This window comes from Anomaloglossus baeobatrachus, chromosome 2 (genome assembly GCF_048569485.1).
Source record: "Anomaloglossus baeobatrachus isolate aAnoBae1 chromosome 2, aAnoBae1.hap1, whole genome shotgun sequence".
Lineage (NCBI taxonomy): Eukaryota > Metazoa > Chordata > Amphibia > Anura > Aromobatidae > Anomaloglossus > Anomaloglossus baeobatrachus.
The window spans coordinates 638,947,088-638,970,978 of NC_134354.1; the positions used below are offsets into that span (position 1 = coordinate 638,947,088).

At 46.7% G+C, this 23,891-nt stretch overlaps 1 protein-coding gene across 2 annotated transcripts in view; it reads left to right on the top strand.

Annotated features, from left to right (window-relative positions):
- The window catches only part of DRC2 (dynein regulatory complex subunit 2), a 71,683-nt gene that overhangs the window by 20,602 nt on the left and 27,190 nt on the right, over nt 1-23,891 (top strand). For both annotated transcript variants that reach the window (XM_075334401.1, XM_075334402.1), the window contains exons 4-6: nt 2,255-2,424; nt 17,371-17,509; nt 20,909-21,106. In XM_075334401.1, coding sequence (XP_075190516.1) covers nt 2,255-2,424; nt 17,371-17,509; nt 20,909-21,106 — 507 coding nt within the window. The remainder of the gene's footprint in view (nt 1-2,254; nt 2,425-17,370; nt 17,510-20,908; nt 21,107-23,891) is intronic.

The following is a 23,891-nucleotide window of genomic DNA, read 5'->3' on the forward strand; positions in this document are numbered from 1 at the left end:
CTGAACCCCATTGAAAACCTCTGGAGCGTAATAAAGAGGAAGATGGATAGTCACAAGCAACCAAACAAAAAAGAACTGCTTACATTTTTGCACCAGAAGTAGTATAAGGTCACCCAAAAGCAGTGTAAAAGACTGGTGGAAAGCTGGTAGAAAACTGGTGGAAAACTGTGATTAAAAATCATGGTTATTCCACAAAATATTGATTTCTGAACTGTTCCTGAGGTAAAACATTAGTATTGTTGCTTCTAAATGATTATGAACTTGTTTTCTTTGCATTATTTGAGGTCAGAAAGCAATGCATTGTTTTGTTATTTTTACCATTTCTCATTTTCTGAAAATAAATACAAAATTTATTGTTTGGAAATTTGGAGACATGTTGTCAGTAGTTTATAAAATAAAAGAACAATTTACATTTCACTCAGAAATATACCTTTAAAGAGAAAAATCAGAAAAACGGACAATTTTGCAGTGGTCTCTTAATTTTTGCCAGAGACCAAACATCCAATCTCAGAACAAAATGTATGCTTACATTCACCATCCTAGCTCCAGTATAGCACTGGCTTTACTTTATATATGGAAATCCTGATGGTTGGTTCCCTTTAATGTCCTGTTTCTAGGCAGTTGAACAATATTTATCCCATGTATACAAATGTGCGTACATTGTCGTCAAATCCCGGAGAATACAATCTCCATTTTAGCTTTTACATCTATCTCCCACACTTAGTAATAAGTATTACAATGAATACTGAGTTGCGAAATGTGTCAAAAAGAAATTGTGAAATTGTTTTATTTAATCATTTAAAATGGGGTCAGACATGTTGGTTTTCAGCATGATGAAGCCAGAAGTGTCTCGCGACAACTTAATCCTATCTCTCCATAAAGTGTAACTATACTTTGGAGCATTTCTTTTATATTTTAGGCCTTTAAATTCCCCGCAGATTGACCTGAGTGTTAAGATCCCACTAATTGCTCTAAACACTGCTTAAAAGTGCAAAATTAAGGGGTCATAAGTGCTCACTTTGTGCCTGTTTGTGTACACAAAGGGCCAATTCATTAAGACTTGTGTCCCGTAATCTAGTTTTAATGAGTGGCGTGCAGGAAAAAAATGTGCCAAATTCATTAAGAGGCATGCTCCACTTTACGCAAACTCAGCAAATCTTATCAAAGGCTGGAGGAATATTTCGGCCATGAGGGGGGCTGACAATTTTGATAAATTTGTTGAGCGGGCATTGCAATGCCCCACCCTACCCTGATTCCTCCCAGCTCTGCCCACTTTGTCAGAGATGGTTGGACGTGGCATTCGTGAAAGCCAAAACTTGGGTTCTGGAGACCTACTGTAACGCCTGCCTGGATCCACCGACTCAGACGAGCTGTAATGGACAGTATAGAGGGAAGCCGCTCACCGAGCAGGAACCCCAGAACCCTTAAACCCTTTAACTCCTATACAGGGATTTGGAATTACCCAGGGCCCTGGAGATCACTGCCTGTGGAAGGCTGCAGTCTGAGAGAGTAGTCGTTAGGCAGGGTCAAACAAGGAATTGCGGAACAGGGACAGAATCGGCAGGCAAGGACGTAATCAGAAACAAGCAGAGGTCAAAACCGGATCGGGCAGTGAGGATTCAAAAACAGCTGGCCGGAGGGTAGTCAGGAAACAAGCGGTAATCAGCACACAAAATCACACAAAAGGACGAAACAGGAGCCAGAATTTTCAGAACTATCTCTGGCAGAGGTCAGCAGACATCAGGGGCATTAAAAAACGTGTGGTGTCTTCCCATTGGCTGTAGCTGAATGATGGTACTTCAGCTGGGAGACACCCGCCACCTACAGTCAGCCAGTGGCACTGCAGATCCCCAGGAAACCCAGACCAGTGGATGAGCGGAGCCTGCGCCCACCGGCGCTGCTGGCATCGACTCCTCTCCAATCACCAGCACTATCCACGGCAGGAACACGGCGTGGCCTGGCGATCGGAGTAAAAGTCAATGGATCGGACTCCGGTGGTGACGTAGCACCTGCTACCGGTTTGTGCACCATACTCTTTTGGAAGATCCTAAAACATGGATGTGTGACACCCACATAACTTGTATGACCAGGTATCTGGGGGGATCTTTTGTATACTACACACTTTTAAAAACACCCTGTTGATGTACCTGGCTACCTACATAGAGCAGAGTCTGAAGTAAGCGTCCTCAAGGAACAGCAATATATTAGAGTGTATTAAATAGTGCATTTTATTAATTTATAACTGTTCTTCCAGTCTCTGATAAAAGACATAGATGAAGCGGAGGAGCAGTACGCACACGCTCTGCGCAGTCACCTCCAGAATATTGACCAATTATTGGAGTTGCAGAGGGAGCGGCTGGACCTGCTGCAGGAGGAGTATCAGCAGGAGCTGGAGACCATACAGAAGGAGTTTGATACTGAGAGGTGAGTATATCCACTGCAACATTTGTAAAGGTATCTCAAAATTGATGTTCCAGGGAAGACACCTCCTTTTAGCACAGACATCTTGATAAGTATCTTTATTGGATAGTTTAAAGAGCCAGAAAGCTTCAAAGAAAGACATACCTGGCTGTAGTCGTGTATCTAGTAGGCACTGATCATACTGCTTGTGGTTTGGGTAGTACCAATCAACTGACAAAGTAAAGCTGTGTATTATTAACTCTGAAACTCTGCAATACTACATCCAGTGTCTGATATATCCTTCCTGCGTTGGCGGCAGCATTAATATACCTACAGGTTCCCTTTGAAGGAAATCCATCAGCAGGTTTTTACTGTCATCTGAGAGCAGTGGGATATAGGAGAGACCCTGATTCCAGTAATGTATCACGGTGCTATGCGCTTCAATAAAATCAGTGTTTTATCAGCAGGAGATTATCACTACAGGACCAGGTGTTTCCTGCTTCATTGTCAGCTACTCTGTATAACCCTGCACCCACCACTAATTAGCAGCTTTCTGTCAATACACAGTGCATATAAGCAGCTGCCAATCAGTGGTGGGGGCAGGGTTATGTAGAGCTCCGCATTAAAAGCACTGTTAGGGTATGTGCGCACTAGGCGTTGTTTTCACGCTGCGTTTTTATGTGCGTTTTTGTCTAAAAAACGCACCCGCGGCTAAAAAAACGCGGCAAAAACGCATGCGTTTTTGCCGCGATTTGGTGCGTTTTTTGCTGCGTTTTTGCTCACTGCGTTTTTAATCAGTGCACAATGCCATTAAAGATTGTTGATGAAAAAAAAAAAAAAAGGTCTGATGTCATTTCCTTCTTCAAAATGTTCATTGTATGCAGGAGAGCAGACAGCTGCAGAACTAGTGTATGCAGGAGAGCAGACAGCAGCTGCAGAACTACAAGTCTCAGCATCCTCCATTCACTAGTGTATGCAGGAGAGCAGACAGCAGCTGCAGAACTACAAGTCTCAGCATCCTCCATTCACTAGTGTATGCAGGAGAGCAGACAGCAGCTGCAGAACTACAAGTCTCAGCATCCTCCATCCAGGATTGTATGCAGTTTTTTGCCCAAAAAGAAAAAAAGAATGACGTGGGCTTCGCCATATTTTTGTATGCTAGCCGGGTACAGCAGGCAGGTACGGGCTGCCCCCAACCCCCAGCTGCCTATTTGTACCCGGCTGGGAACCAAAAATATAGAGAAGCCCTTTTTTTTTAATTATTTCATGAAATAATTAAAAAAAAAAATGACGTGGGCTTCGCCTAATTTTTGAGTCCAGCCGGGTACAACTAGGCAGCTGGGGATTGGAATCCACAGTGCAGGGTGCCCATGCTTTCTGGGCACCCCCACTGCGAATTGCAGTCCGCAGCCACCCCAGAAAATGGCGCTTTCATAGAAGCGCCATCTTCTGGCGCTGTATCCAACTCTTCCAGCTGCCCTGAAGCCGGGTGGCTAGCCGGGTAATAATGGGGTTAGGGCTAGCTGTATATTATCAGCTAGCCCTAAGCCCGAAATTCATGGTGTCACGCCAATATTAGACATGGCCACCATGAATTTCTAGTAATGATAAAAAAAAAACACAACACAGAGAAAAATATTTTTATTAGAAATAAAACACAACACAATTAGTGACTCCATCTTTATTGAAATAAACCCCCCTCCGCAGTAATCCTGGGTCAGGGTCCCGCGCCGTCCAATCAGGATCCAATATCATCTGATCGGTTTGCTGGAAGGCAAAGCGATCAGATGATGTGTCAGGATCAAGTGCCTGAATCCCATCACACAGCAGCTGATTGTATAAAAGCCGGTTATACAATCAGCTGATGCATCAGTAGAAAAAAAAAAAATAATAATACTCACTTATGTGCTGTGGTGATTACCAGCAGCTCCTGGAGCGATCGATTGGACAGGAGTCTGATCCTATACGATCGCTGCCGGAGCTGCCGGTAATCAGCTGATGAAGTCCCCTGACGGCAGGATCAGCTGATAGCCGGCCGAGCGCGAAGAAGCCGGCGACACCGCGATCAGCTGATGCGTCAGGTGACTGCATCAGGTGATCAGCGCCAGGTCCTGCAAGCAAGGTCCTGCCCCGGGGAGACTGCACACAGCCAGAGCGGCGGTACCGGGAGGAGATGGGAGCGGGCATGGCACCGGGACCCTGCGGACAGGTGAGTATATGACATTTTTTTTTTTCTACTGTTCACTTTGGTTTTCGCCGCTGCCTCCACCTCCCGCCCAGACATGGCGCCGCACGGAGCTGACATGCACAGGACGGGAGGTGGACGCAGCGGTGACGGTACCGGGAGGATTCATGCTTCTGTGTTTACCAACAGAAGGAATCCTCTTCCTGTATACGTCACTGTAGTACCCACCCCTTGCGTTTATAGCTGCGTTTTTAGTCATAGAAACGCGGCTATATGCGTTATTCATTGCGTTTTTAACATCTCATTGAATTCAATGAGTGAAAAACGCAGTGGAAAACGCAGAAATAATTGACATGCTGCGTTTTTGTGGTCACCACAAAAACGCAGCTAAAAAAAAACGCTGTGTGAGGACAGCACTTCTGAAAACCCATTGACATTGCTGGGGAAGCAATGTCACTGCGTTTTCAGCACAAAAACGCGGTAAAAAACGCTGCTAAAAACGCGGCAAAAACGCCTAGTGCGCACATAGCCTTAACATCTACAGCAGAGAAAACAGTGATTTTTATCAAAAATACTTTAACCAGACCAGCAGGTGATAGATCAAATTGGGGAGGCAAACGAGAGAACTGGAAAAGACAATGTGCGCAATTAGGGTCTAAACTGAGAAAAACAGGGAGACAAATGGCAGTTTTGCTCACCTGATGTGATTGTGAAAAGGCACAACCTCTGTGTTAATAGAAGGGTGATGCACAATGTGAAGACAGTATGAAGCTGGAGAAGAGAGGGTTAACATCTGCGCTGCCAACAAGCCATTGATGGACAGTAGACAAGAATATGGCACTACAGTTTATTAGTCGACGCGTTTCGAAGTGACAACACTTCTTCATCAGGACAAACCAGAATGATAGGTCTGTCCTGATAAAGAAATATTGTCACTTCGAAACGCGTTGACCAATAAACCGTAGTCCCACATTCTTGTCTACTGTCCATCAGTGGATTGTTGACAGCGCAGATTTTAACCCACTCTTCTCCAGCTTCATACTATCACTGGAATCAGGGTCTCTGCCCCTACATCATGCAGCTCTCAGATTACTTAGCAGAAACCTTTGACAAATTGTCTTTAATGCAGTCTATCCTGGTATTGGTGTTTTTGATAGCAAGAATAGCATTGTAGATAGCAAGAATGGAGAAGATGAGCCCCAATGCAAAATCTCTTAACAGGAATCTCTAAAGATCACAGTTCTGTAAGTTTTTGCCTTTTAATATCTGCCAAAGGGAGCGTTTGGCCCCCGTAGGGTCCAGAGCCAAACATGCACACAATATTGTTAGCTCTCTGGACTATAATTACCTTCAAAATACTGGAAATGTTTATGAAAACCTCAGAAGATTCCCAAGAAGTCTGAACAGAGCCTTACAGGAGCCCAGTTTTTTTTTTTCTTTGTTTTTTTTTTTTTTTACATTAATAGCATCATAGCTTGAACAACCATAAATAAAACCTAAATAATTAACCCCTTAACATCTTAACATACCAAGACGGATTTATACGTCCCGGAGCAGGTTGGCGTGTGTGGAGCCGGCTGCACAGCCGACATCTGCCTCTAACATCTGTTAACCCTATAAGGGCCAATATCAATCACAAACACTAGCATTGAAGCCTCAAAAAAGGCAACACAAGCAATACATTTATTTATACAAGATTTAATTTTTATTTTTTTTTAAAGGAAACCTGTCAGCTGATACATGCTGCCAATCCTCGCTTGGATTTTCCCCATTTTTCAGTATATTATATGAAGGGTCTCATTAAAAAATACAACTTGTTTGAGAAAAACAATGTTGACATGAAAATAATGTGGGGATCGGAGGGTGATGTAGGTGATACACCTTTAAAGTGTGGACTCTATGTACTACTGACATATTCTAGTTATATATATACCCGTTGTTAATGTGCTCTGCTCCTTTGTAATGTGATGATGTCGGTCCCTACAGTTTACTGAGTATCAGCAAAGATTGTTCTGCAATATTGATTCTTTCACTTCCGGAAGGAGGCCATCTAACTATTACACTGCACGTGCACTTCCCGCTATAGGAGTTTTCGATCTTCAGATTTTTAACATTTTCCTAAGCGATTAACATACTGAGATGTCATTGATTGATTTTTTTACTAGGTCCTTTTATATAGATTTTTTTTATAGTGTAAAGTAGTTATTTTCTGGGTAAGTACTGACACCTAGTGGTGAGGCAGTGTGTTGCTGCAGCATTCATATACTAGGAAATTCTAGGTTGGCTACAAAAAAAAAATGTATTAAAGAGGTTGAAAATGTTTACGTAGACCAGCCACATAATATTTCATGTATTTTGTCTTAATATAAACTTTGTAATTATTGCAAAAGGTGAAACTCAAGCTTTTGGGTAAGTTTTTGCTGCATTTTTTAGCTGCAGATTTGCCTTGGTTTTATGAAAATCCATGCTAATGAAAAGCTGCTTTTTACAGTGCCAGCAAAGTCTGAGATTTCTGAAGTCACACACACACACACACACACACACACACACACACACACACACACACACACACACACACACACACACACACACACACACACACACACCACAAAAAACTGAGCTGTAACAAAAGATCGGTAACCATTCAGCATTACAAGCATGTAAATGGCAGCCTCTACACAAGAAAAGCCAAAGAGAAAAATTGTATGAAAAATACCCTGAATAATAATGAAGAAAATGCAAGTGCTTAATGACAGGGTACTTTGTATATACATTTGTGCAAAAAGGTAAGAAGCCGTCCCACCTCGTTAAGGTGTACCCATTTGGGACGGTCCCTAACCAACTACAGTTAAAAGTTAAAAACATTTTATCACACACCTGCAGATTTTTTCTGACTGTTTTGTCAAATACCTGCGTTTTTGCTGCAGATTTCAAAGAATGAACATGTCAATTCTTTGCAGTGTTTTTGCAACGTTTTTTTCAGTGTTACAACTCATTTTGTACAAAAAAACACACCAAAGACGCAGATGACTCAAAGGAGATTTCCTGCCACAAGATCAGGTTTTAGTTAGGAAAAAAACTTACCAAAAAAGCCCTGTGTGAACATAGCCTTTGGGGACATTTCATTAAAATGTCTATTTAAAGGGAATCTGTCACCAGGTTTTTGCTTCCCCCATCTGAGAGCAGCATAATGTACAGTGCCTTGCGAAAGTATTCGACCCCCTTGAATTTTTCAACCTTTTCCCACATTTCAGGCTTCAAACATAAAGATAAAAATGTTAATGTTATGGTGAAGAATCAACAACAAGTGGGACACAATTGTGAAGTTGAACGAAATTTATTGCTTATTTCTTTGTCGCTCCATTGGGAGACCCAGACAATTAGGTGTATAGCTGCTGCCTCCGGAGGCCACACAAAGTATTACACTTTAAAAAGTGTAACCCCTCCCCTCTGCCTATACACCCTCCCGTGCATCACGGGCCCATCAGTTTTATGCTTTGTGTTGAAGGAGGCACACATTCACTCATAAGCTCCCATTTTAGTCAGCAGCAGCTGCTGATTATATCGGATGGAAGAAAAGAGGGCCCCTAACAGGGCCCCCGGCATGCTCCCTTCTCACCCCACTGAGTCGGCGGTGTTGTTAAGGTTGAGGTACCCATTGCGGGTACAAAGGCAGGAGCCACATGCCGTTTTCCTTCCCCATCCCTTAGGGGCTCTGGGAGAAGTGGGATCCTAACCGGTCGCCATGCACTGGGACCGGGCTCCATCCGCAGCCCCTGGGGGAATCTGACGGACAGGAGACTGGATATCATCAGGGACAGGGCCCTGCATCCATAAGGTACTCTGTGTCCCCTTAGGGACGGTGCACGCAGCGCCTGTGTTACAGACGCCGCAGCGGCTGCTGTGTGGTTGGTGAGACCGGGACTACCGCGCCGACCGCGCCTGTTTGCCGGCCGCGTTTTTAACTTTAGTCCCCGGCTTTTGCGGCCTAGTACCATATACTCCCACCCCCGGTCCTGCCAGTCAGGGGTAGGGGCGGGACGGCCGACTGGACGTCGGCAGTGAGGGCTGGAGCATACCTAGTATCCTCCTCCCCCCTCACTGAGCACTGTGGGGCACCAGATTCCCGCACTTTATTAGGCACGCCCACGGCTCCCTCCTCCCCTCAGAACGCTGGCAGCCATTGTTATAATCCCTTCTGCCGGTGGAGGATTTCAAAGAGGAGACAAGAACGAGCTCTGCAGCTCTGGGAGAAGTGGATCCTAACCGGTCGCCATTCACTGGGACCGGGCTCCATCTGCAGCCCCTGGGGGAATCTGACGGACAGGAGACTGGATGTCATCAGGGACAGGGCCCTGCATCCATCAGGTACTCTGTGTCCCCTTAGGGACGGTGCATGCAGCGCCTGTGTTACAGACGCCGCAGCGGCTGCTGTGTGGTTGTGAGACCGGGACTACCGCGCCGACCGCACCTGTTTGCTGGCCGCGTTTTTAACTTTAGTCCCCGGCTTTTGCGGCCTAGTACCGTATACTCCCGCCCCCGGGCCTGCCAGTCAGGGGTAAGGGCGGGACGGCCGACTGGACGTCGGCAGTGAGGGCTGGAGCATACTTTGGTATCCTCCTCCCCCCTCACTGAGCACTGTGGGGCACCAGATTCTTGCAGCTCTGGGAGTCCCAGGCAGGGAATCTGGTGGACACACCACCGCTTTGGGCGGTCGGTAAGCCACACCAGTTATCAGGTTCTGGCCCCCCTTGGGTGCCGAAGTGTATATATAATATGTATATGTTGTATACATTTTCTCTATTCGGCAGCATTATTTGCTTTTGGCTCTATACCCTTACTGATCACTCTAAGAGGAGACAACAGCATGTCGTCCGCAAAGAGCAAGGGTGCCAAGGCACAGGCTTATTTTGCAACCTGTACCTCTTGTGCGGCTATGTTACCTGCAGGTTCCACCTACCCTCATTGTGTACAATGCTCGGCCCCTGTGGTACTCACTCAGCCGGAGCCTCCGGCACTGGTGGGACCCTCGGCTCAGGTGGTACCGCAGGTTTCCACTGCACAGATGGCAGGGACAGAGTTTGCAACTTTGACTGAGAAACTCTCTGAGTCGCTTTCATATTCCATGGCTCAGTCTATGGACAGATGGTCTGCTAAGATACTAGAAGCTTTGCAGTCCAGACCGGTAACACAGGGCCAGGGCACTGTGAGTTCATCGCCCCCAGGCCCCTCTCGGTCGGTACAGCAAAGGGCTTCTGGGGTGGCACCCAGATCCCACGGTGAGAACTCCGACACGGACCGCAGCCTCAGACAGGCTAAGCGGGCTCGCTGGGAACCTTCCCCGACTTCATCACGCGGTTCGGGGTCTCAGCATGAGGACTCTCTGGAGGATGAAGCGGAGGTCGCAGCTCAGGGCTCTGATCCTGACGTTGCTCTCAATCTTGATACACCTGAAGGGGACGCCATAGTAAATGACCTTATAACGTCCATCAACCAGGTGCTAGACCTTCCTCCCCCAACTCCACCTATAGAGGAGTCGGCTTCGCAGCAGGAGAAACACCAATTTAGGTTTCCCAAACGTACACGGAGTCCTTTTTTCGATCACTCTAGCTTCAGAGACGCTGTCCAGAAGCACAGAGCATTTCCGGACAAGCGCTTTACTAAGCGCCTTAATGACACCCGTTACCCTTCCCCCCTGACGTAGTTTAGGGTTGGGCTCAGTGTCCCAAGGTGGATCCTCCAGTCTCCAGACTGGCGGCTAGATCCGTATTTTAGTGGCAGATGGTTCATCGCTCAAGGATGCCACTGACAGGCATATAGAGCTCATGATGAAATCCATCTATGAAGCCATAGGCGCGTCTTTTGCTCCGACCTTCACAGCCGTGTGGGCACTCCAAGCTATCTCAGCTTGTCTGTCTGAGATTAATGCGGTCGCACGTACCTCTGCCCCGCAGGTTGTGTCTTTGACTTCTCAGACGTCGGTTTTTCCGTCCTACGCCATGAATGCCGTCCTGGACTCTGCGAGCCGTACAGCGGTAGCATACGCCAATTCGGTGGCCGTCCGCAGGGCCATGTGGCTACGCGAATGGAAGGCAGACTCTGCTTCCAAGAAGTTCTTAACCGGTTTGCCATTTTCTGGTGACCGTTTGTTTGGCGAGCAATTGGATGAAATTATGAAACAATCCAAGGGAAAGGACTCGTCCTTACCCCAGTCCAAACCAAACAAACCTCAGCAACGAAAAATATAATTGAGGTTTCGGTCTTTTCGGTCCTCAGCCAAGTCCCGTTCCTCCACGTCCAACAGGTCAGAGAAGGGCCAGAGGAACTCTTCTGCATGGCGGTCTAAGTCACGTCCTACACAGACCGCCGGAGGAACCGCCTCCAAGGCGGCCTCCTCATGACTTTCGGCCTCACCAAACCGCGTCCTCGGTCGGTGGCAGGCTCTCCCGCCTTTGCGACGCCTGGTGGGCACATGTCCAAAACCGAGGGGTGAGAGACATTCTGTCTCGCGGTTACAGGATAGAGCTCAGCTCTCGTCCTCCGACTCGTTTCTTCAGAACATCTCCGCCCCCCGAGCGAGCCGATGCATTTTTTTCAGCCGGTGAACACTCTGAAGGCAGATGGAGTTGTGATACCCGTTCCGCTTCAAGAACGTGGTCGCGGTCTTTACTCCAACTTGTTCGGGGTACCAAAAAAGGACGGATCATTCCATTCCGTTCTGGGCCTCATTCTGCTCAACAGACACGTGAGAACCAGACGGTTTCGGATGGAATCTCTCCGCTCTGTCATCGTCTTGATGTCCCAAGGAGACTTCCTAGCATCAGTCGACACAGGGATGCTTATCTCCATGTGCCGATTGCACCAGAGCATCAACGCTTCCTGTGTTTCGCCATCCGGGACGAACACTTTCAGCCCGTGGCTCTGCCTTTCGGCCTGGCGACAGCCCCACGGGTCTTCACCAAGGTCATGGCATCAGTGGTGGCGGGCCTACACTCTCAGGGACACTCGGTGATCCCTTACTTAGACGATCTCCTAAGTCAAGGCACCCTCCCGGGTGGCATGTCAACACAGCCTGAACATTGCTCTGGAGACTCTCCAGAGGTTCGGGTGGATCATCAATTTCCCAAAGTAAAAATTGACACCGACCCAATCACTGACTTACCTCGAGATGGAGTTTCATTCTCTCTCTGAGATAGTGAAGCTTCCGCGGGACAAACAGCGTTCGCTGCAGACAGGGGTGCACTCTCTCCTTCGGGCCCAGTCACACCCCTTGAGGCGCCTCACGCACTTCCTAGGGAAGATGGTGGCAGCAATGGAGGCAGTTCTTTTTGCGCAGTTTCATCTGCGTCCACTCCAATGGCACATTCTCCGCAAATGGGACAGGAGGTCGACGTCCCTAGACAGGAACGTCTCTCTTTCACTGGCAACCAAAATCTCTCTTCAGTGGTGGCTTCTTCCCACTTCTTGGTCGAAAGAAAAATCCTTCCTGCTCCCATCCTGGGCTATGGTCACGACGGACGAGAGTCTGTCAGGGTGGACAGCGGTCTTCCTCCTCCACAGGGCTCAGGGAACCTGGACTCCAACAGAGTCCTCCCTTCAGATCACTGTTTTGGAGATAAGGGCAGTGTAACTGGCCCTAAAGGCGTTCCAGCGGTGGCTGGACGGCAGGCAGATCCGGATACAGTCGGACGACGCCACGGCGGTCGCGTACATCAACCACCAGCACAGAGCGCTGGCGGTGGACGCATCAGTTCAGGACTGGTCGCAATTTCGACTGCCTTATGTATTTCCTCCTCTGGCACTGCTACCCAGAGTGTTACTCAAGATCGGGTCCGACTGCCGCCGCGCCATCCTCGTCGCTCCAGCCTGGCCGAGGTGGTCGTGATACCTGGATCTGTGGCACCTCACGGTGGGTCGACTGTGGGCACTCCCGGACCGACCAGACTTGCTGTCTCAAGGGCCATTTGCCATCTGAATTCTGCGGCCTTCAACCTGACTGGGTGGCCATTGAGTCCTGGCTCTTAGCGTCCTCAGAGTTATCTCTATCACGCCTTTCGCAGAAGGTGGTCTTCCTAGTGGCAGGCACATCACTTCGGAGAGTGTCTGAGCTAGCAGCTCTGTCATGCAAAGCCCCCTTCCTGGTGTTTCGCCACGATGAGATGGTTCTGCGTCCGGTCCCGGAATTACTACTTAAGGTGGTATCCCCCTTTTCTTCTCAATCAGGATATCTCCTTACCTGCTCTCATCCAGTTCACCATTGTGAAAAGGATTTGCACTTGTGAGATCTCGTGAGAGCACTCCGGCTCTACATTTCGCACACTGCGCCCCTGCGCCGTTCTGATGCGCTCTTTGTCCTTGTCGCTGGCCAGCGTAAGGGGTCGCAGGCTTCCAAGTCCACCTTGGCTCGGTGGATCAAGGAAATGATTCTTGAAGCCTACCGTTCTTCTGGGCTTCCGATTCCTTTAGAACTGAAAGTCCATTCTTCCAGAGCCGTAGGTGCATCATGGGCATTGCGTCACCAGGATACGGCTCAGCAGGTGTGTCAGCACCACCTGGTCGAGTCTGCACATTTTCACGAAACACTATCAGGTTCATGCCTATGCTGCGGCAGATGCCAGCCTAGGTAGGCGAGTCCTTCAGGAGGCGGTTGCTCACCTGTAAGAGAGGGCCGTTTTTTCGGCTCTTTTTATCGAGGTATTCTTTTACCCACCCAGGGACTGCTTTTGGACATCCCAATTGTCTGGGTCTCCCAATGGAGCGACAAAGAAGAAGGGAATTTTGTTTACTTACCGTAAATTCCTTTTCTTCTAGCTCCTATTGGGAGACCCAGCACCCGCCCCTGTTCCCTTCGGGCTGTTGTTCTTTTGGTTCATGGTTTCAGTTCTCCGAACATCCTTCGGATTGAATTTACCTTAGACCAATTTATAAGTTCCTCCTTCCTGCTTTGGCACCAAAACTGATGGGCCCGTGATGCACGGGAGGGTGTATAGGCAGAGGGGAGGGGTTACACTTTTTAAAGTGTACTCCTTCCATTTCAATGTGATCGCTTGCACAGTGCTCCTTGGGATGTTTAAAGTTTTGGAAATCTTTTTGTAACCAAATCTGGCTTTAAACTTCTCCACAACAGTATCACGGACCTGCCTGTTGTGTTCATTGGTCTTCATGATGTTCTTTGTGCTTAAAACAGAACATTGAGACTATCACAGAGCAGGTGCATTTATATGAAGACTTGATTACACACAGGGGATTATATTTATCATCATCAGTCATTTAGGATAACATTGGATCATTCAGAGATCCTCAATGAACTTCTGGAGTGAGTTTACTGCACTGATGATATGAAGACCAATGAACACAACAGGCAGGTCCGTGATACTGTTGTGGAGAAGTTTAAAGCCAGATTTGGTTACAAAAAGATTTCCAAAACTTTAAACATCCCAAGGAGCACTGTGCAAGCGATCACATTGAAATGAAAGGAGTATCATACCACTGCAAATCTACCAAGACCCGGCTGTCCATCCAAACTTTCATGTCAAACAAGGAGAGGACTGATCAGAAATGCAGCCAAGAGGCCCATGATCACTCTGGATGAACTGCAGAGATCTATAGCTGAGGTGGGAAAGTCTGTCCATAGGACAACAATCAATCGTACATTGAACAAATCTGGCCTTTATGGAAGAGCGGCAAGGAGAAAGCCATTTCTCAAAGATATCCATAAAAAGTGTTGTTTCAATTTTACCACAAGCCACCTGGGAGACACACCAAACATGTGGAAGAAGGTGCTCTGGTCAGATGAAACAAAAATAAAACTATTTGGGCACAATGCCAAACGATATGTTTGGCGTAAAAGCAACACAGCTCATCACCCTGAACACACCATCCCCACTGTCAAACATGGTAGTGGCAGAATCATGGTTTGAGCCTGCTTTTCTTCAGCAGGGACAGGGAAGATGGTTAAAATTGATGGGAAGATGGATGGAGCCAAATACAGGACCATTCTTGAAGAAAACCTGTTGGAGTCTGCAAAAGACCTGAGACTGGGACGTAGATTTGTCTTCCAACAAGACAATGATCCCAAACATAAAGCAAAATCTACAATGGAATGGTTCACAAATAAACGTATCCAGGTGTTAGAATGGCCAAGTCAAAGTCCAGACCTGAATCCAATCGAGAATCTGTGAAAAGAGCTGAAAACTGCTGTTCACAAACTGCTGTCCATCCAACCTCACTCAGCTCGAGCTGTTTGCAAAGGAAGAATGGGCAAGAATTTCAGTCTCTTGATGTGGAAAACTGATAGACACATACCCCAAGCGACTGCAGCTGTAATCACAGCAAAAGGTGGCGCTACAAAGTATTAACTTAAAGAGGCCGAATAATATTGCACGCCCCAATTTTCAGTTATTTATTTTTTAAAAAGTTTAAAATAAGCAATAAATTTCGTTCAACTTCACAATTGTGTCCCACTTTTTGTTGATTCTTCACCATAACATTAACATTTTTATCTTTATGTTTGAAGCCTGAAATGTGAGAAAAGGTTGAAAAATTCAAGGAAGCCGAATACTTTTGCAAGGCACTCTAGAGACAGAGACCCTGATTCTAGCGATGTGTCACTTGCTGAGCTGTTGGCTATTATTTTGATATAATCAATGTTTTTTCTGCTACAGATCTAGCAGTTATACAGAGCTTGTGAAAATGCTGGGCTACCTGGCAGCACACCAAGTAGTCCTCTAATGATAATCTCCTGCTGATTAACCAGTGGTTATATCAAAACTACACTAAGCAGCCCAGTAAGTGACACATCGCTGGAATCAAGATCTCTGCCCCTACGTTATGCTGCTCTCAGATTAGGTGGCAAAAACTTGGTGACAGATTCCCTTTAAGGCCTCTTTCACACGTCCGTGAAAATTACGCACGTTTTTCACGGACGTGTCAAAGCTGCGTTTTGTGAGCTGTGTTTATGGCACACGTGTGTTCTCTGTGTGTTATCCGTGATAACACATGGAGAACGGAAACTTTCTACTCACCTGTCCCTGGCGTCGCTGTCCGTGGTGCTGATCTTCGGTCTCCGGTCCTGCCGACTCCCCGCTGCTGCAGCTTCCGGCCCGCAGTGAAGTGAATATGCAATGAGCATAATGAGCGGCGGTCGGTAGCAAGTGACAGCAGCGACAGAGACAGCAGGGCTAGAGAAGGTGAATAAAGTTTTGTTATTTTTTTTCTCAGACACGTGTGTTTTCTCCGGTGCGTGTCACACGGAACACCTCCGTGTAGTCCGTTTGCGTTCCGTGTGACAACCGTGATGCCGGAGAAAACAGGACATGTCTACGTGTGGAGCACACAGGCACACGTATGCTCCACGCGGACACACGGTCCATGGCAGAACACGCACGTGAGCGCAGACCCATTGATATTAATGGGTCTACGTGTGCCCGTGTCTCTGGTACATGAGAAAACGGGCCAAACACGTACCAGAGACACGGACGTGTGAAAGAGGCCTGAGGAATTATATCTTATTAACATTTCCCATTCACTCAGAAAATAGGGCTGATTAACCCTAGGGTATAGAATTGGGTCTTGCATTAGGGTTATTTATTGCACTACAGATGACTTCTACAGCTTGTAAAGGGGGAATTGTATTGTTTCACTGTAGACAGTGATTTTTCTGTAACAAAAAACTCACAGTTGTAGATAGAACGCTCACGAGTCGTAGTTAGTTACTTGTGAAAGCTATGACAAGTGACTTGCTTGTGACAGAAAATCCAACACATTTAGATGCATTTACGACTCTTGCAGGAGATCGCATTGAGACACCCTTGGTAATCCTCAGATGTGACATCACATTTCGGCACTGTGATTTTAGCGCCTCGCAATGTGTGTCATGTTACTCAGCAACACGTTGCAACATTAGATGCGACAATTCCCAATGGTGCCGCGTGGCCATCCACAACATTCTGCAACACAGATAAAGGGACTGCATGCATAACAAGTGTAGCGGTTGAAACAAACAATTAGGGCACGAGCGTGAAAAACGGACGAGTGCAATGCAAGAAAATGTCGCATTGCACTCTGACCAATGTTAGTCAATGAGGGACAGCAGTTGGTCAGCTTTTCTCGCATGCAGATTCTGGTTGCGAAAAAGTCGCAACATGCTGCGATTTTCTGCAAGGGCCGTATCTCTTGCACCCTTTCAAGTGAATGGGTGCGAGAGAAACATTGGACTGCACTTGGATGTTATCCCAGTGCAGTGCGATATACGCACAGGCTGCCAATGGAGGAGATGGGAGGATTAACCGATCCCTGTCCTCCGCATCTTCGCAGCTGTGACCTGATTGCAGGATCGGGTCACAGTCGCATGACACTCGGCTCATGCTCGCAGCAGAGCCTGAGCCGAGGGTCATTAGCGCAACGGATGCCATACGCTAATGTGAGTCCAGCCTTATTGTGCCATACAATTCCTTGGATGCTGTCAGTTTATCTGTGGATGATGTCTATAACCAGGTCTGGCGTCTTCTCGCTCGCTGCCATTGTGAATGCTGCCCACCGCTTTATCTACTTTTATACTGTGACCCAGAGCCGCATATGTTTCCAGATATATTAGATTTGTTTTCACTGATTGGAAGGTACAAATATTTATAGAAAATTCAGATCTTGTCTTGATATACTCAGTTACACAAATGTTTTTGTTGGCAACTTTTTTCCGAGAAAATTGCTGTCGCGTTTCGCCGTGTAGCCCCAGCCTCATGCTAAAATGTTCTCATTTCTTTGCTTCAAATTGTTCTGTTAAACAGAAAGCTGATCATTGAGCAGAATGAGAAGGAGACGTCCTACCTGCAGAACGTGATGCTGGCGATGGAGCAGAACACGCTTGAAAGTGAGAATGAGGCTAAACAAGAATTTCAGAGTATGAGGGATGACATAAAAAACAAGGTAATTGCGAGGGTCCGATGCCTGACCTGGACAATCACTGTCTGAAGGAAATGTAATGTCACGAGATGTCTTAGGCAGGGTATACACAGGATACTTTGGGCATGAATTTTTTTTGTAAAAATTACATTTAAAAATATCTGTAATTTATACGAAATATGAAACCAAATGTCATGTTTGTTATTGGGACGTTCTGATCTCATAGTGATAGCGTAGCCTATAGGTATGCCATCACTGTATGAGATGGGACCGTCCGAAAAAGAAATATGACAATTGGTTTCATATTTTAATTAGAGAGAGGCGGAGAGTTTTTAAAGTGCAAAAAATGTACAAAAGTTTATTAAAGACAGGTTGGACATCCATATTCAGTAAAACTATATTAAAATGCCAGGATCAGGCCCCCCATATATGTCAATGGTGATCCATAATGTGACATAAATATTAGCAAAATGATTGAAATCACATATTGTAAAGAGCCCCATATTAGAGTATATTCATGGTAAACATAGCGTCACAGGATCCCATTATACAAATTCAATGGCAAATGCAAGGGTTAAACAACATATCTACCATAAATATTAGTGGATTAAGTGGGGAAGCCAGGTCACTGGAAAGACCTCAAGAAGATCGCCCAACGTACGTTTCAATTTCTTTGGTAAAATTCTTCATCAGGGGAGAGGCGATCTTCTTGAGGTCTTTCCAGTGACCTGGCTTCCCCACTTAATCCACCAATATTTATGGTAGATATGTTGTTTAACCCTTGCATATGCCATTTAATTTGTATAATGGGATCCTGTGACACTATGTTTAGCATGAATATACTCCAATATGGGGCTCTTTACAATATGTGATTTCAATCATTTTGCTAATATTTATGTAATAAGTCACATTATGGATCACCGTTGACATATATGGGGGGCCTGATCCTGGCATTTTAATATGGTTTTACTGAATATGGATGTCCACCCTGTGTCTTTAATAAACTTTTGTACATTTTTTGCACTTTAAAAACTCTCCGCCTCTCTCTAATTATACTATGTTTTTGAGTTTGTGCTATATGTGGGGATTCAGTAGAATCTATACCCACAATACCCATTGTATGGTGTTACGGAACATTTTGTTCACAATGGTTTCATATTTTATATAAATGACAGAATGTTTTAAATGTAATTGTTACAAAAAAAAATCATGATCTATTGAAGTGCAGTGAACAGTACGCATCACTGGTATACCACCACATTCCCCTTAATGTTTTTTTTCCCTGCACAGCGGACCCCAGACACTCGGCTGTGCATGGAATAGCTGCATGTTTCTAAAGGCCCCGTCACACTAAGCAACATCGCTAGCAACATCGCTGGTAACGAACAACTTTTGTGACGTTGCTAGCGATGTTGCTGTGTGTGACATCCAGCAACAACCTGGCCCCTGCTGTGAGGTCGTTGGTTGTTGCTGAATGTCCTGGGCCATTTTTTAGTTGTTGCTGTCCTGCTGTGAAGCACAGATCGCTGTGTGTGACAGCGAGACAGCAACAACTAATGTGCAGTGAGCAGGGAGCCAGCTTCTGCTGAGGCTGGTAACTAATGTAAACATCGGGTAACCAAGAAGCCCTGTCCTTGGTTACCCGATATTTACCTTTGATACCAGCCTCCTCCGCTCTCACTGCCTGTGCTGCCGGCTCCTGCTCTGTGCACAGATAGCTGCAGCACACATCAGGCAATTAACCCGATGTGTGCTGTAACTAGGAGAGCAAGGAGCCAGCGCTCAGTGTGCGCTGCTCCCTGCTCTGTGCACATTTAGCTGCAGCACACATCGGGTTAATTAACCTGATGTGTGCTGTAACTAGGAGACTGGGGGCTGGTCACTGGTTGCTGGTGAGCTCACCAGCAACTCGTGTAGCCACGCTCCAGCGATCCCTGCCAGGTCAGGTTGCTGGTGGGATCGCTGGAGCGTCGCAGTGTGACAGCTCACCAGCAACCTCCTAGCAACTTACCAGCGATCCCTATCGTTGTTGGGATCGCTGGTAAGTTGCTTAGTGTGACTGGACCTTAAGGGATAGGGCCAGTTGCAGTCCCCTGAACAAACACAAATAAAGAATTTAGTTCAGCTCACCACTCCAAAGCAGGTATCTCCAACTTCTGATCCAGTGCACGGAACAAATGGTTTGGCTTCCACAGCTGAATAATCAGTCACATCAAGAGGAGGAGGGGAGGAGAGAAGATCCAGCACCGACGTAATAAAAAAATTCTTTATTCAAAATTCATAAAAAAGGTAATTCCAACCAAGTGCAGAGTATATTTACGCTTGACGCGTTTCGGAGAAAGTAGACTCCTTATTCATAAGCAACAAGTTTTCTTATGAATAAGGAGTCTACTTTCTCCGAAACGCGTCAAGTGTAAATATACTCTGCACTTGGTTGGAATTACCTTTTTTATGAATTTTGAATAAAGAATTTTTTTATTACGTTGGTGCTGGATCTTCTCTCTTCCCCTCCTCCTCTTGATGTGACTGATTAGTCCCCTGAACAGTCAGGGGGATGGGGATCACCACTATGCAAGAAGGATTAGAATTGATTGCGGGGCTTCTTCAAATTTGGGGAGGGTCTTGGAGGTCAGATCTCTTCCTTTTATAAAATTGTGGCTTTTTCTATCAATATGCCATTACTTCATCCTCAAACTTTTAGTAACAAAATCCAAGCTGTTTGCATTTCTCATGGATGTTATAATGTTAGTGAACCAATACTAAAATATTTCTACATTGTCATCTTATTTCTGTTGTGATCTCTTTTAAAGCACCGCTCCAGCAGTTTTTTTTATTGCCCGCTGGAGTGTTGCTTTAAATCTAATTCCCCTGATCCTGTCTTATACACACCCTATGGTGGTTTCACCTTCTATCACCGCTGCTCCTGACAATTTCATTGATTTGTGACCTTTCGGCCGCTCCAGTGCTTCAGGGGCACGCCAGAGGTCACATCTCAATACAGCTCTATGGGAGCCTCATTCTGGCTCTCATAGAGTTGAATTGAGCGCTTGTTACGTAACTTCTGACTTCTGGCCAGCTCCAGTGTTACAGGGAACACACCAAAGGGCACAACTCAATACAGCTCTATGGGAGCCTCATTTTTGCTCTCATAGAATTGTATTAAGTGCTTGTTTGTAAATTCTGACTTCAGGCCTGACAGAAGTTACAGTCACAATATGGAGTCGCAGGAGCAGGGCGTCGCCAAAAAAGCATGAAAACACCGGATGGTAAGTATAATACCGGGGAAAGGAGACTTGGATTTAAAGGGCAGCTCCTGACCTGAAAAAAAACCTGCTGGAGTGGTGCTTTAACCCCCTCACCCCCCATCAACCTTCAGCAAATTTATCGTATCAGTAAAACTCTTCTCCATTTTGCATGTGACAGAATTTAGAGGAGAAGCATTCGCTTCGAGTGATTCTGGAGGGAACAGTGGAGGACCTGTGGAAACAGTTCCAGCAAGCCTTGAAGAACTACACAAATGCCACCGAGGACCGCAAAATTGCCTTTGAAGCCTTAAAAGCCAAAGATGAAAAGAGTTCCGAAGAAATTGCTTATCAGATGAAAAAGCTTCAGAAGATTCAGGTAGGTAAATCATTAGTTGTATGGGATTTATAACAATAAAGAAGTTATTTAGCTTATATTTAGAATGGAGTTTTGGTAAAAATTGACAAAATATCATGTAAGTTAAAGGGTTAAACGATGAGTAACTCACTAAAAGAAAATGTATGTGACATGAGAATGAATGGACTTTATAAAGCACTTAAAGGAAATGTATTGTCAGTAAATGACCTATAGCTTAGCTCAGGTTTTTGTGCTAAATGCATTTTTTTGTTTCCATATTACATTCTATATTAACAATAAAAATGAGAAATCTTGCAATTATCACATTGGCCAATGGGAGCTTTCTGTACTCATACTTCCTGCTGTTTCAGGGATTGCAAATGACAATTAGCAGCAATATTCAGACCCTGACCCTATCTTTTGTATTGAAACACTTAATAATCATGTGCAAGTGTCATTGGGAAGGGAGGGGGAGTAGGGTCAGCTGTGACCGACTGTTGTGATTGGTGGATCCTGTGTTATCAGCTGTGTATAGAGGTGATACCTGTCACTGTAATCCTGCCTCTGATGATAATGAGCCTGCAGAAAACTCCTAAAATGATACAAACTATGAGTATAAATATAGTTTTGTTTTTAAATACAGGTCATAATCTAAAGCAAAAACAAAACATTGCCTACATTTTTTCTTCAGCGCTCTATTGGGAGACCCAGACGATTGGGGTATAGCTACTGCCCTCTGGAGGCCACACAAAGCACTACATTAAAAGTGCAAGGCCCCTCCCCCTCTGGCTATACCCCCCCCCGTGGTATCACGGGTTCTCCAGTTTTAGCTTTGTGTGCGAAGGAGGTCAGACATTCCATGCATAGCTCCACAGATTTTAGTCAGCAGTAGCTGCTGACTATTTCGGATGGAAGAAAAGAGGACACATATAGTGTCCCCAGCATGCTCCCTTCTCACCCCTGGATGGTGTTGTAAGGTTGAGGTACCTATTGCTGGTACAGGGCTGGAGCCTGACATGCTGTTTTCCTTCCACATCCCCTGGTAGGGCTCTGTGGAAGTGGGATCCTGCCGGCCTCTCAGCTCTGACGCCGGGCTCCATCCACAGACCCATTAGAACCTGATGGAGACGGAGCAGGAGTACGATCAGGGACAGGCCCTGCATCATACAGGTACTCTGTGTCCCCGGCAGGCACAGACACACTCCGGGCTGGCTGGGTGTTGTAGTGCGCCGGGGACCGCAACGTTGGAGTTAGTGTCCCTACAGATTACTGGGGGATTTTTTGTGTATGGGAACGCAGCGCCGACCCCCTCTGGACCGGGCGGCGCTGCTGTGACTTGTGGTGCGCCGGGGATCCGCCGTCCGCGCTTTTACGGCGGCGGCGGTTATAAATTGAGTCCCCGGCTTTTTGGGCCTAGGACGCCGGCAGCTCCGATTCGTTCCCGCCCCCACCCTGTCATTCAGGGTAGGGGAGAGACGCTGTTCGCTAGCAGCGACGAGGGCTGGAGCCTGATTTACATGCTCCAGCCCTCACACTAGGCACAGAGGGAAGCAGGCTTCCCGCTCTTAGCCAGGAACGCCCAGGGCCCGCCCCCCTTCTCTCTCAGGACGCCGGCAGCCATTACATGCAGTCTGGCTGGAGGAAGGACGCAAGGCTCTGGGAGACCTGGACTAGGGGCTATCTGGCGCCACGCAGATGTCGGCGTTTGCGTCTTACGCTATCAATGCGGTCCTAGAATCTACCAGTCGCACCTCAATGGCGTCCGCCAATTCGGTAGTTTTGCGCAGAGCCTTGTGGTTAAAGGACTGGAAAGCAGATGCTGGTTCCAAAAAATGTTTAACCAGTTTGCCTTTATCTAGAGATAGACTGTTTGGCGAGCCATTGGCTGATATCATTAAGCAGTCCAAGGGTAAAGACTCCTCTTTACCACAACCCAGAACAACCAAACCTCAGCAGAAAAAGTGGCAGCAGAGGTTTCAGTCCTTTCGAGGTTCGGGCAAGACACCGTTTACCTCGTCCAAAGGGACTCAGAGGACGCAAAGAAACTCAGATTCGTGGCGGGCTCACACGCGCCCCAAGAAAGCAAATGGAGGTACCACTTCCAAAGCGGCTACCTCATGACTTCCAGCCCCCTCCCTCCGCATCGCCGGTCGGGGGCAGGCTCTCCCGCTTTTCCGGCATTTGGATGTCACAGGTCAAAGACCGGTGGGTGACGGACATTTTGTCTCGCGGGTACAGAATCGAGTTCAATTCTCGTCCTCCAGCTCGGTTCTTCAGAACCTCCCCACATCCAGACCGAGCAGATGCTCTGCTGCAGGCGGTGGACTCCCTAAGAGCGGAAGGAGTGGTGATCCCAGTCCCTCCTCAGGAACAAGGGCAAGGGTTTTACTCCAATCTCTTTGTGGTTCCAAAAAAGGACGGCTCGTTCCGTCCTGTTCTGGACCTAAAACGGCTCAACAAACATGTGCACGCCAGGAAGTTCCGGATGGAAACCCTGCGTTCTGTCATTGCCTCAATGTCCAGAGGAGACTTCCTTGCCTCAATAGACATCAAAGATGCTTATCTCCACGTGCCAATTGCTACAGAACATCAACGTTTTCTACGTTTTGTGATAGGAGACGACCATTTTCAGTTCGTAGCTCTGCCATTTGGTCTGGCGACAGCCCCACGGGTCTTCACCAAGGTCATGGCGGCGGTGGTAGCAGTCTTGCACTCTCAGGGACACTCGGTGATCCCTTACCTAGACGATTTATTGGTCAAAGCTCCCTCTCAAGAGGCATGTCAGCGCAGCCTGAATGCTACGCTG